The following is a 12,898-nucleotide window of genomic DNA, read 5'->3' as shown; positions in this document are numbered from 1 at the left end:
TTAGCCCCACCCCCTAATGGCCGCCATCATTGGAAACTAGAGGCTCAGACCTTTCCATTGAGGGGTCGGAGGTCATTGTGTGACCATTCCAGGTGATGTTACCGGCATGTGTTACATTAGCTTCCTCCTTGCATCCTGCCCACTAAAACTTCTGTGGAACAAACATTCTTCAACTTATTCAGTCCAAATTTGCTTGAGTTATAGTCAAGATGTGGATCTATAAAGTGTGATTGTTCATCCAGAGTTTCAAACGGGCTTTCATGGTGTTTCACAGTGTTTACTTTGGAAAAATAAATTTGGTGAGGCTAAATATCTTTCATTTTTTCTTTGTTTAATCCCCTATAAATTTAGACATGGTGACATTTAAAATAGCGGTTCCACCTGGAAAATATTTCTCAATGCCTTTCTGTCACTCAAATACAAACAATTGTATTTCCAATTTTTAGTTTGGGAGCTTTACTTGCTTTGATTCACACTCTGAGCTTAGCTAAAGTGATATTATTGTATTTCATCAGAGCTGTGACCTCCTCTCGTTTTAGGGGAAAGAAGACTGTGTGTTGCTGATCATAGAGAAGCTGTCCGACGCGACGCTCATCAATGCCACAAACGCCGCTCTGCAAACGTGAGTTTCTGAAAGATGAAATGAAGCTTAATTTATCAGCATTAGTTGCTTTTTGTGATCAAATAATCGACGGATCATCGTCGATTAAAAGTATATCCGATAAAAATTTGATCCATCTGATAAACTGATCATTTGAATTTCTTTCAGTGTTGTAATGTTGGCAACATTCACTAGAGGGCGCCAAAGTTCACCTTTAATTAGAGCCTCACTGCTCTTTGGAAAGCAGAAACATGAATGGATCCAGAGTTCGTTCCGGATTATTTCCACCGTTTGATGGATCCAAGGATCCAGGATGAACTTCCTGTGGTTCTGTTAGTGAATCTAAACTCTGGAAAAACTCCTTCAGTTCTCCTAAATGGGCCCATTTAGCCGCTCTATGGAGGAGCAGCAGGATTATTACAGTTTTTTACAATCGCTAAGACACAGTTTTCACTACGTTTAACAGGTTTCCTTAACTCTTAACGCACCAACACACCTAAAACACACGATTGGCAAAACATTAATTTCATGTTCAAATTCACACAATGCAAACTAAACTCCAAAACTAAATTTCAAAATAAAATAATACACTAACACGACACATCATGTCTAACAAAACACTGCAACATGTTTCAAAAAATCAGATAATTAATCAAAACACTAACGCGTGTTCTCTTCTATCAGGAGCATTTAGTCAATCATAACACAATGACAAAAAAAAACACCATCATCAGCTGAAATAACATAAACTGCATTATTTTAGATGTGTTAGGTGCCCTTATACAATAGACAGTAACTGAACAAAGGCACACCTGGGTTTTACACATGCATTTTGTTTCGTTTGCTGCAGAAAGTAGCTTTATAGATTGTACATTTTATTAAACAAAAGACAGAGACCGAATTGCTTCAGTATAAATACTTTATTTGCAAAAGGAAATTACTACAAGATATACAGTTAGAAATACTCCAGAATAAAAGCTTTCACTTTACTCGGTCTTCTGCATTTGGCCACATGTCCTCATCCCCATCACAGCTGATATGGTTTCTACCAAGGCATCGTGGGAAGAATCTTTTTGCATACCGTATCCACCCCTGGCAGAGTTCAGCTTTGATTTCAACAGTCGCATAACTTCAATCAGATGTTTCTCATTAGCAATGGAAAAAAATACAGGGAATATATTTGTGTTTCAATTAAATATGAAGAGTTGTTCACCTTGAATTTAGCCTGTAAGGTTTAGGTTTAGAACGTGGTTTTATCTGTTCTGACATACAGTGTTAGAGCATTGGTAAATATGGCTGTAAAATTCTACTGTTTTGGTCTTTTTGGAGCTGGTGTGTAAAATGAGTTTAAGCATTTTTAATTTGCGTTAATTGTATGTATTATGTGTTAAAGCAAGAAGAAATGTGTTAATAGAATAGTTTACACATGCAGATGTAGAGCTCACTGTGTGAAGAGTTTTGGAAAATTGTTAAAAGTATTGAAAAATCTGTCATGGCAATTGTAAAAAACTGTAAAAGTGGGGGGGGACATTATTTAAATAGTTTCTGTAAAGTGCCTTTAGATGACGTGTTGTGAATTGGCGCTATAGAAATAAACTGAATGAAATTAATTTGCGCTAAATGCTTGAAAAAGGATAGATTAAAGCAGGGGTTTTCAAAGTATGAAAGGGTGAGCCCCCCTCCAGGGAGCACTATGCCTGCTGCCCACCCCCCCAAATAATCAACCCGCACACAAACAAATGCCACTACAAAACACCTTGTAATTACTTTTATTTTAGAACCGTCTCATCTTTTAAAATAACACTTTATCTGAATGAAATTTAACACATGAACATTTTAAAACATTTCTTCAATTATTTTATCGGGGCCTTTGTTTGGCAAATACGCCCTTTTTTCATTTTTGATCATGATAAGAACAACCCCAAACTCACTTTTCAACTGTTTTCTCAAACAAACGTTACATCTGAGATTCAGAGTTTAATGTTTGAGATACCAACAGTGTTTTCACATCTTAACAAAAACATTTTGATCAGATCTTTGGAACACATCTGTAAATTTCCTTGAAATTAAGTTTTTGATTTTTTGTTTATATTTAAACAGTTGCAAAATCGTGGAGCTCTTTTTGTGGCTCATCTAAACAATTTATCTCGAGCTAAAATAGCGTGCTGTAAGAAAGAGCGGAGGCATACAAAGGGAAAAAAAATTACGCACGCTATGCACACCCTTTGTTTTTCTATCACGGTCCTGAATCGGTTTATTTTTTCCCTCGCACCGCGTCTCCCCTAGGGGGCGCCAGAGCACTTTAGGGGGCCTCACATTTTTAAAACCGCCGGATTAAGGTATGCTAGCAGTTAGCATGATAGATGGAGTTAATAACTTTCAAGGAGCCAAGTTCTAATATCCCAACTAGGAGCAAAACACTCTGTTTAAAAGCTAAGCTAACAGGACAAAGTCTCCCTTAGCGCCGATCACTGGTTTTCCACTAAATTAAAGTTAGCATCCAGTTCCAGCGGTAAAATCAGTTTGTGAGAGCGACACGTTGGCCCCTGATTTCTAACTGGATTCTATCAAACTTACTCTATTTAATTTACTAACTAACCTGCTGACATCTAAAGGCTTTTTATTTAGGGTTGTCGTCATAAAGGGGTCTGAACACATTGTGGTCTATCAAATAAAATCTGGATAAATCTAAATAAAGTATTTTAGTTGTATGCGGTCTGTAGTTTAGCAGAAACTAGCTTCGAAGGACGGCGGTTGCCAGTGAAGTGACCCCTGTGTGAAACTGTCTATGTCCGTCAGGCCGCTGCACCTGGCGGCGCGTAGCGGCCTGAAGAAGGCGGTCCAGGAGCTGCTGTCCAGAGGAGCCAACGTTCAGACGGTGGATGAGAACGGTAGGAGGAGGCCGCCTTCATCGTCGCTCCGCATGAAAGCTTTTGATGGGTGCTGAAAACAGCAGCTCCCACTGGATTTAAAGTTTCTGTTCCTTTTAGAATGGAAGCGATTCTTCTGCAGGATGTTTTTTATCCTTTTGAAGCTAACAGCGGATCTGGAACAAATAATCTGGCTCATCGTAGCCATTTTCCTCTAACAGGAACCTTTTCATGTGACGGTGGGAGCTGTTGTTGAACTCTTCTCATTGTTTGTCTATTTGATGTGATTAATGGTCAGAGCTGGAAGTCATTTAAAAATATCCGTCCAAAAAATCCTGAATCTACTTTGTTCACATCAGACTAAGAAAGCTAACTTAAACGTTAACAATGGATCTGATGATCAAAGATGGCCGCTGGCTCTGTTAGTCGCATCTTTTCTGCTTGTAAATAAAATAAAGGTTTTAAAAACTTCCTTAAATCGTGAACTCTCTGGTGCCTGAGAGTTTGAAATGACATCAGCAGCAGATAGGAAACAGTTTTTCTTTCTCATAACAGCAATTCCAGACGTGAACATAATCAAATAGGAAAATGCGCTGCCGATACGGAGCCACATTGGGGCCATAAATTTTGGCTGAACATTTTTTTTTTTTTAGAAAGTAAAAAAAAAAACAGATTTGAAAATGTAAATTAAAATAAAAAAATGTTTTATACTAAAAAATGTTTTAACTACTTTTAAGATAAATTTTTTACATTTTTATTTTCAAATATTGCATCAGTTTCAAACTGTTGAGGGGGCGGGGCTTAGATTACATGGGGTGTAAAATGATGACAGCTTATGCATCTGAAAAACATCACCAGGTGTTACATTCAGGAACTGTGGGAACTCGAATTAAACGGAGCATATTTTATTTTCTTTCGTTAGTGGTTTTGGAAAATAAAACTTTTCACTAATCGAAGCTTTTTATATCCGCAAACGACACAAACCTCATGGAAGAGAAGATGATCCAAATCTTAGCTGCGCATTCATCCCCCGATGGACATTTCCTGCAAGTAAAGCGGAAGTCACAAAAATATGGAATATGATAAAGGCGTTTCTAGTTTCCGCAGTTCCTGAATGCAACACCTGGAAATATTTTGAGCTGTAAAAAAAGAGTAGTTTTAAAATTTTGTTCTCAATTTAAAATCTTTTTTTTATTTTATATATATATATATATATATATATAATAACAAACTTTATGTCCCCACTTCAGCTGTTTTATATCCATATAGTTGTTTAAAAACAACTATAAAAACAGGATTTTTCTCATTTAATATAAAGACAGATTTAATTGAAAGCACATTTAAAACTGTCTTTAGCATCTAATGTTAGCAGTTAGCATGGTACTTGTGTTCTCCCTCAGAGAGCAGGTCCTTCCCTTCACTGATTGCTGTAGTAATGTCTGAACGCAGCGCGTCCCTTTATAGATGCGGGTGACATAGAACTGCTGCTGAAGGAATTATCCGAGCAGAACCGCCCACGGTCCGACCCGTCTGCTAGAGCCGGCTGAATAAAAGCCCCCATGGCCTGATGCTGATGCGGGTCGTTGCTCCTGGAGCCACAGGAGATGAGTTTCCTGCAGAAGCTGGAAATAAGCCCAATTCTTCCACCAGTGGGACTAAAGCAGCAGCAGCAGCAGCAGCAGCAGCGTTTCTGACGGAGGCTGAATAATTCCTCCAGCTCTGACTGCTTCTAGATGCGTCGGTCTTTGCTGTCCTCGGTGTTCTCCTCTGTTGTTTGATTCGTCAGCTGGCTGTAAACTAATGGAATGCTGCTCCATCTTTGTCCTCTGCTTCGCCTCCCCTGCTTCCTCCATGTCCATGTCTCCTCCTCCTCTCTGCTCTGTCTCTCTGCCTCAGGTCTGACCCCTGCTCTGGCTTGTGCTCCTAGCAGAGAGGTGGCTGACTGTCTGGCTCTCATTCTGGCTACCATGATGCCTTTCTGCTCCCCTTGCAGCTCCGGAGCTCCCTCCCCAGGCTCCCTGCTGAGGCAGCTGCCTCGCCGGGGGGGTAAAGGCGTGAACGCCGGCCCGCGGGGACCACGCAGCCCCAGGAACCCCTCGGGACCTTCCAGCGAGGGAACTACTGAGAACGACTCAGAAGACTCTGAAACCTTTTGACGGATCTCTGATCGGACTCCAGCTTCTTACCTCAGACTTTTTATTTTTAATTTTTTTTGGAGAAGGATGTTTCTGATTTTAATGATGGAGCTCCAAGGGTTTCAGCAACAAACAATGAAGCAAATTTTACTATCATATATTATTACAAAAAAATCTAAAATGATCTCAGAAGTTAATTCCTAATTTATTCTCTTATTAATTTATAAGATGTCTCTCTGCTTTTCTACTCAATCATACTCGTCTGAATTTCTTACAAACTAAACTTTTCTGTGGAACGTTGTGGTCGTTTCATCCTGCAGACTTTGAAGGCNAAAAAAAAACACCATCATCAGCTGAAATAACATAAACTGCATTATTTTAGATGTGTTAGGTGCCCTTATACAATAGACAGTAACTGAACAAAGGCACACCTGGGTTTTACACATGCATTTTGTTTCGTTTGCTGCAGAAAGTAGCTTTATAGATTGTACATTTTATTAAACAAAAGACAGAGACCGAATTGCTTCAGTATAAATACTTTATTTGCAAAAGGAAATTACTACAAGATATACAGTTAGAAATACTCCAGAATAAAAGCTTTCACTTTACTCGGTCTTCTGCATTTGGCCACATGTCCTCATCCCCATCACAGCTGATATGGTTTCTACCAAGGCATCGTGGGAAGAATCTTTTTGCATACCGTATCCACCCCTGGCAGAGTTCAGCTTTGATTTCAACAGTCGCATAACTTCAATCAGATGTTTCTCATTAGCAATGGAAAAAAATACAGGGAATATATTTGTGTTTCAATTAAATATGAAGAGTTGTTCACCTTGAATTTAGCCTGTAAGGTTTAGGTTTAGAACGTGGTTTTATCTGTTCTGACATACAGTGTTAGAGCATTGGTAAATATGGCTGTAAAATTCTACTGTTTTGGTCTTTTTGGAGCTGGTGTGTAAAATGAGTTTAAGCATTTTTAATTTGCGTTAATTGTATGTATTATGTGTTAAAGCAAGAAGAAATGTGTTAATAGAATAGTTTACACATGCAGATGTAGAGCTCACTGTGTGAAGAGTTTTGGAAAATTGTTAAAAGTATTGAAAAATCTGTCATGGCAATTGTAAAAAACTGTAAAAGTGGGGGGGGACATTATTTAAATAGTTTCTGTAAAGTGCCTTTAGATGACGTGTTGTGAATTGGCGCTATAGAAATAAACTGAATGAAATTAATTTGCGCTAAATGCTTGAAAAAGGATAGATTAAAGCAGGGGTTTTCAAAGTATGAAAGGGTGAGCCCCCCTCCAGGGAGCACTATGCCTGCTGCCCACCCCCCCAAATAATCAACCCGCACACAAACAAATGCCACTACAAAACACCTTGTAATTACTTTTATTTTAGAACCGTCTCATCTTTTAAAATAACACTTTATCTGAATGAAATTTAACACATGAACATTTTAAAACATTTCTTCAATTATTTTATCGGGGCCTTTGTTTGGCAAATACGCCCTTTTTTCATTTTTGATCATGATAAGAACAACCCCAAACTCACTTTTCAACTGTTTTCTCAAACAAACGTTACATCTGAGATTCAGAGTTTAATGTTTGAGATACCAACAGTGTTTTCACATCTTAACAAAAACATTTTGATCAGATCTTTGGAACACATCTGTAAATTTCCTTGAAATTAAGTTTTTGATTTTTTGTTTATATTTAAACAGTTGCAAAATCGTGGAGCTCTTTTTGTGGCTCATCTAAACAATTTATCTCGAGCTAAAATAGCGTGCTGTAAGAAAGAGCGGAGGCATACAAAGGGAAAAAAAATTACGCACGCTATGCACACCCTTTGTTTTTCTATCACGGTCCTGAATCGGTTTATTTTTTCCCTCGCACCGCGTCTCCCCTAGGGGGCGCCAGAGCACTTTAGGGGGCCTCACATTTTTAAAACCGCCGGATTAAGGTATGCTAGCAGTTAGCATGATAGATGGAGTTAATAACTTTCAAGGAGCCAAGTTCTAATATCCCAACTAGGAGCAAAACACTCTGTTTAAAAGCTAAGCTAACAGGACAAAGTCTCCCTTAGCGCCGATCACTGGTTTTCCACTAAATTAAAGTTAGCATCCAGTTCCAGCGGTAAAATCAGTTTGTGAGAGCGACACGTTGGCCCCTGATTTCTAACTGGATTCTATCAAACTTACTCTATTTAATTTACTAACTAACCTGCTGACATCTAAAGGCTTTTTATTTAGGGTTGTCGTCATAAAGGGGTCTGAACACATTGTGGTCTATCAAATAAAATCTGGATAAATCTAAATAAAGTATTTTAGTTGTATGCGGTCTGTAGTTTAGCAGAAACTAGCTTCGAAGGACGGCGGTTGCCAGTGAAGTGACCCCTGTGTGAAACTGTCTGTGTCCGTCAGGCCGCTGCACCTGGCGGCGCGTAGCGGCCTGAAGAAGGCGGTCCAGGAGCTGCTGTCCAGAGGAGCCAACGTTCAGACGGTGGATGAGAACGGTAGGAGGAGGCCGCCTTCATCGTCGCTCCGCATGAAAGCTTTTGATGGGTGCTGAAAACAGCAGCTCCCACTGGATTTAAAGTTTCTGTTCCTTTTAGAATGGAAGCGATTCTTCTGCAGGATGTTTTTTATCCTTTTGAAGCTAACAGCGGATCTGGAACAAATAATCTGGCTCATCGTAGCCATTTTCCTCTAACAGGAACCTTTTCATGTGACGGTGGGAGCTGTTGTTGAACTCTTCTCATTGTTTGTCTATTTGATGTGATTAATGGTCAGAGCTGGAAGTCATTTAAAAATATCCGTCCAAAAAATCCTGAATCTACTTTGTTCACATCAGACTAAGAAAGCTAACTTAAACGTTAACAATGGATCTGATGATCAAAGATGGCCGCTGGCTCTGTTAGTCGCATCTTTTCTGCTTGTAAATAAAATAAAGGTTTTAAAAACTTCCTTAAATCGTGAACTCTCTGGTGCCTGAGAGTTTGAAATGACATCAGCAGCAGATAGGAAACAGTTTTTCTTTCTCATAACAGCAATTCCAGACGTGAACATAATCAAATAGGAAAATGCGCTGCCGATACGGAGCCACATTGGGGCCATAAATTTTGGCTGAACATTTTTTTTTTTTTAGAAAGTAAAAAAAAAAACAGATTTGAAAATGTAAATTAAAATAAAAAAATGTTTTATACTAAAAAATGTTTTAACTACTTTTAAGATAAATTTTTTACATTTTTATTTTCAAATATTGCATCAGTTTCAAACTGTTGAGGGGGCGGGGCTTAGATTACATGGGGTGTAAAATGATGACAGCTTATGCATCTGAAAAACATCACCAGGTGTTACATTCAGGAACTGTGGGAACTCGAATTAAACGGAGCATATTTTATTTTCTTTCGTTAGTGGTTTTGGAAAATAAAACTTTTCACTAATCGAAGCTTTTTATATCCGCAAACGACACAAACCTCATGGAAGAGAAGATGATCCAAATCTTAGCTGCGCATTCATCCCCCGATGGACATTTCCTGCAAGTAAAGCGGAAGTCACAAAAATATGGAATATGATAAAGGCGTTTCTAGTTTCCGCAGTTCCTGAATGCAACACCTGGAAATATTTTGAGCTGTAAAAAAAGAGTAGTTTTAAAATTTTGTTCTCAATTTAAAATCTTTTTTTTATTTTATATATATATATATATATATATATAATAACAAACTTTATGTCCCCACTTCAGCTGTTTTATATCCATATAGTTGTTTAAAAACAACTATAAAAACAGGATTTTTCTCATTTAATATAAAGACAGATTTAATTGAAAGCACATTTAAAACTGTCTTTAGCATCTAATGTTAGCAGTTAGCATGGTACTTGTGTTCTCCCTCAGAGAGCAGGTCCTTCCCTTCACTGATTGCTGTAGTAATGTCTGAACGCAGCGCGTCCCTTTATAGATGCGGGTGACATAGAACTGCTGCTGAAGGAATTATCCGAGCAGAACCGCCCACGGTCCGACCCGTCTGCTAGAGCCGGCTGAATAAAAGCCCCCATGGCCTGATGCTGATGCGGGTCGTTGCTCCTGGAGCCACAGGAGATGAGTTTCCTGCAGAAGCTGGAAATAAGCCCAATTCTTCCACCAGTGGGACTAAAGCAGCAGCAGCAGCAGCAGCAGCAGCGTTTCTGACGGAGGCTGAATAATTCCTCCAGCTCTGACTGCTTCTAGATGCGTCGGTCTTTGCTGTCCTCGGTGTTCTCCTCTGTTGTTTGATTCGTCAGCTGGCTGTAAACTAATGGAATGCTGCTCCATCTTTGTCCTCTGCTTCGCCTCCCCTGCTTCCTCCATGTCCATGTCTCCTCCTCCTCTCTGCTCTGTCTCTCTGCCTCAGGTCTGACCCCTGCTCTGGCTTGTGCTCCTAGCAGAGAGGTGGCTGACTGTCTGGCTCTCATTCTGGCTACCATGATGCCTTTCTGCTCCCCTTGCAGCTCCGGAGCTCCCTCCCCAGGCTCCCTGCTGAGGCAGCTGCCTCGCCGGGGGGGTAAAGGCGTGAACGCCGGCCCGCGGGGACCACGCAGCCCCAGGAACCCCTCGGGACCTTCCAGCGAGGGAACTACTGAGAACGACTCAGAAGACTCTGAAACCTTTTGACGGATCTCTGATCGGACTCCAGCTTCTTACCTCAGACTTTTTATTTTTAATTTTTTTTGGAGAAGGATGTTTCTGATTTTAATGATGGAGCTCCAAGGGTTTCAGCAACAAACAATGAAGCAAATTTTACTATCATATATTATTACAAAAAAATCTAAAATGATCTCAGAAGTTAATTCCTAATTTATTCTCTTATTAATTTATAAGATGTCTCTCTGCTTTTCTACTCAATCATACTCGTCTGAATTTCTTACAAACTAAACTTTTCTGTGGAACGTTGTGGTCGTTTCATCCTGCAGACTTTGAAGGCGTCACAGAAGTTAAATATAAAAAAAAATAAATAATTTTTTTTTTAGATTTTGTAAAATCTAAAACTGAGAACAAATTTCTGGGTTATAAATGTAACTACAGTAGCAGCCATTCAATTCAGTGAAAGGATGGAGTCAAAGTGAAAACATGCCCAGGAGGAAGCCAGTGGCGGGAAGTTGGAGGGGATTTGTCTGGGAGCTGCAGGGAAGTGGGCCGCCATTGGACTGGTGTTAGACTGGGAACGGCCATTTTGAATGGCTGCTACTGTAAGCAGGAATCAGTAAATCCACCTGGAGTTCGGCTGGTTTCCATTTATCATCACGGCTAAAGCTAACCGGTTACTGGCGTGTTTCCACTGGAGGAGCTGAACACTTCTGTTCTAGTTCCAGTCCGCACTCCTCCATCTTCCCGTTTTACAGCTAGATCAATTTGGAGGTTTGTTAATATTTCATTTTCTTTATTAATCCAAACTCGGTCATTTTCCAATAAATGTAATACAACCAGTCAGAGGTAGGCCTCTAACTCCACCATCTGTTGGAGGTCATGGGAGGTAGGGGCCAGTATTGGCATGGGTGTAGCGATATGATAAAATCACCGCTAACGTACAGTAGAACATATTCGTTTTGGGTATAAATAATGATCCATTGATCGTTCCCTGCTGACCGGACCTTTCCTTTAAAGTTAGTTCTTGTTTCACGTCTCCATAGAAGCTGAGAAAACTTAAATGATTTTTAAAGATGAATGATAATGATAATCCTCAGGTATCGTTTTGTTGCTGGAAATCATCTCAGCTATTTAATCTGTTCCAGTTTTACCTTTCCTTGGGGACCTTCCCTGACTTTGAAACTTTTCTGTATTAATCCATTAATTGTTGTTTTACCTCTTAGATTTATTACATTTTAAAAGCAGGAGGAACGTCTGCGGCTGAAGTTTACATGGACAGTCGGATTTCAGGCCTAACAGTGGAAACCTAAACAACTAACAGACACACAGGGATCTTTGCTTTGGGAGCAAATAGTTAAAACGCCTTTTTATGTGAGCGTGCTGCTCTGAGAGCAATGAAATTAATTGATGCTAAACGTCTAGAAATGATTAAAAAAAAAACAATACCAGACAGTATCATTAGTGCGTTTGATCGTTAGGTTGCTTATTTTTTATTAGTGTTGGTGAAGAAAACATTAAACCCTTGGGGCTCCACATGTTCGCTTTGCGCCTGCAGGCTGTTGACCTTCTCTGTCTCAAAGATGGAAGTCCAGCAGCTCCTCCTCATTCTTCCCAGGGCCGACGGCTGCAGGGCCGACGGCTGCAGCCGACCAAACTGGTCCACAAACGTATCCGGACTGGTTCCAGCTCCGGTCCGATGGACGCCCCGGTTCAGTCCTGAAGCTCCTGGGTGCTTAAATCCAAACTAAACCTCAGTACTCAACATCCGCGCAGCAAAGCCATGCCGCTCTCAGACATTTTCTGTTAAAAAGCCATTTTAACTGTTTGTACGCAAAGATTATTAGAAATTCAACTGTAATTTTATGCTTTGTTTTTTTTTTAAGATTGTACCAAATATTTGACTTCCATTCAGAAGAAAATAACATGTACTGAAGGGTTACGTGAACAGGTACTTTATGAAATGTTTTACCAGCTAAAGCACAAGTTTGGAGTTGGTTGTTTATTTTGATGAAATGTTTTCAGAATGTGAATAGCACAGCCTGAGTGAGACGTTTAGATGTTCACCAGGAGAGAGAATCTAGCATGACGGGTACATCTATGTTCCATCGACAGGAAAAGGTCCGACACGTCGTTGGATGTGTTAGCATCCCACGCTTAAAATAACGCGTTGCCAACTCTCACTCTTTCGTAGTGAGACTCAAGCTTTTGCACCATTGTTCACACTGCACAGACAAATCTCACTGAAATTACGTAAAAAAAGTGCCTCCTTTAAAACAAACACCTCCCCGTACTCTGCTGTTTTAAAATTAAAACGAAATTGAGCTAATTTTAGTCAGGTACATGCTAGCTTCTGTGTTTGCATTAAACCGACGCCAATGTTTCGACAAAATTCTTTCTTTAGCAAGAAAGTTCTTCGCTACGTGAAATAAAACAAGCTAATGTTAGCTGTCTTTTACGGAAGAGGATTAGAGCCACTGGGAAAAAAACAGTTAACTGATTTTTTTATTTTATTTCAGTTTAGTATGGGATTGTTAGTATTGTCAGAATTCTGAGAAAAAAGTCAGACTTTTGAGATTAAAGTCAGAATTCTGAGAAAAAAGTCAGAATTCTGAGAAAAAAGTCGGAATTCTGAGATTAAAGTCGGAATTCTGAGATTAAAGTCGGAATTCTGAGA

The 12,898-nt window shown here is 39.6% G+C and overlaps 1 protein-coding gene across 1 annotated transcript in view; it reads left to right on the top strand.

Annotated features, from left to right (window-relative positions):
• The window catches only part of LOC107102776 (serine/threonine-protein phosphatase 6 regulatory ankyrin repeat subunit B-like), a 39,857-nt gene extending 33,926 nt beyond the window's left edge, over positions 1 to 5,931 (top strand). The window contains exons 23-25 of the mRNA XM_015402202.1: positions 540 to 622; positions 3,401 to 3,492; positions 5,368 to 5,931. Of these exons, the coding sequence (XP_015257688.1) occupies positions 540 to 622; positions 3,401 to 3,492; positions 5,368 to 5,627 (435 nt within the window). The 3' untranslated portion in view covers positions 5,628 to 5,931. The remainder of the gene's footprint in view (positions 1 to 539; positions 623 to 3,400; positions 3,493 to 5,367) is intronic.
• The last annotated feature ends 6,967 nt before the right edge of the window (positions 5,932 to 12,898 follow it).

Source organism: Cyprinodon variegatus, unplaced genomic scaffold, assembly GCF_000732505.1.
Source record: "Cyprinodon variegatus isolate N-32 unplaced genomic scaffold, C_variegatus-1.0 Scaffold1316, whole genome shotgun sequence".
Classification (NCBI taxonomy): domain Eukaryota; kingdom Metazoa; phylum Chordata; class Actinopteri; order Cyprinodontiformes; family Cyprinodontidae; genus Cyprinodon; species Cyprinodon variegatus.
This window is presented reverse-complemented; position numbering and strand designations above follow the sequence as displayed.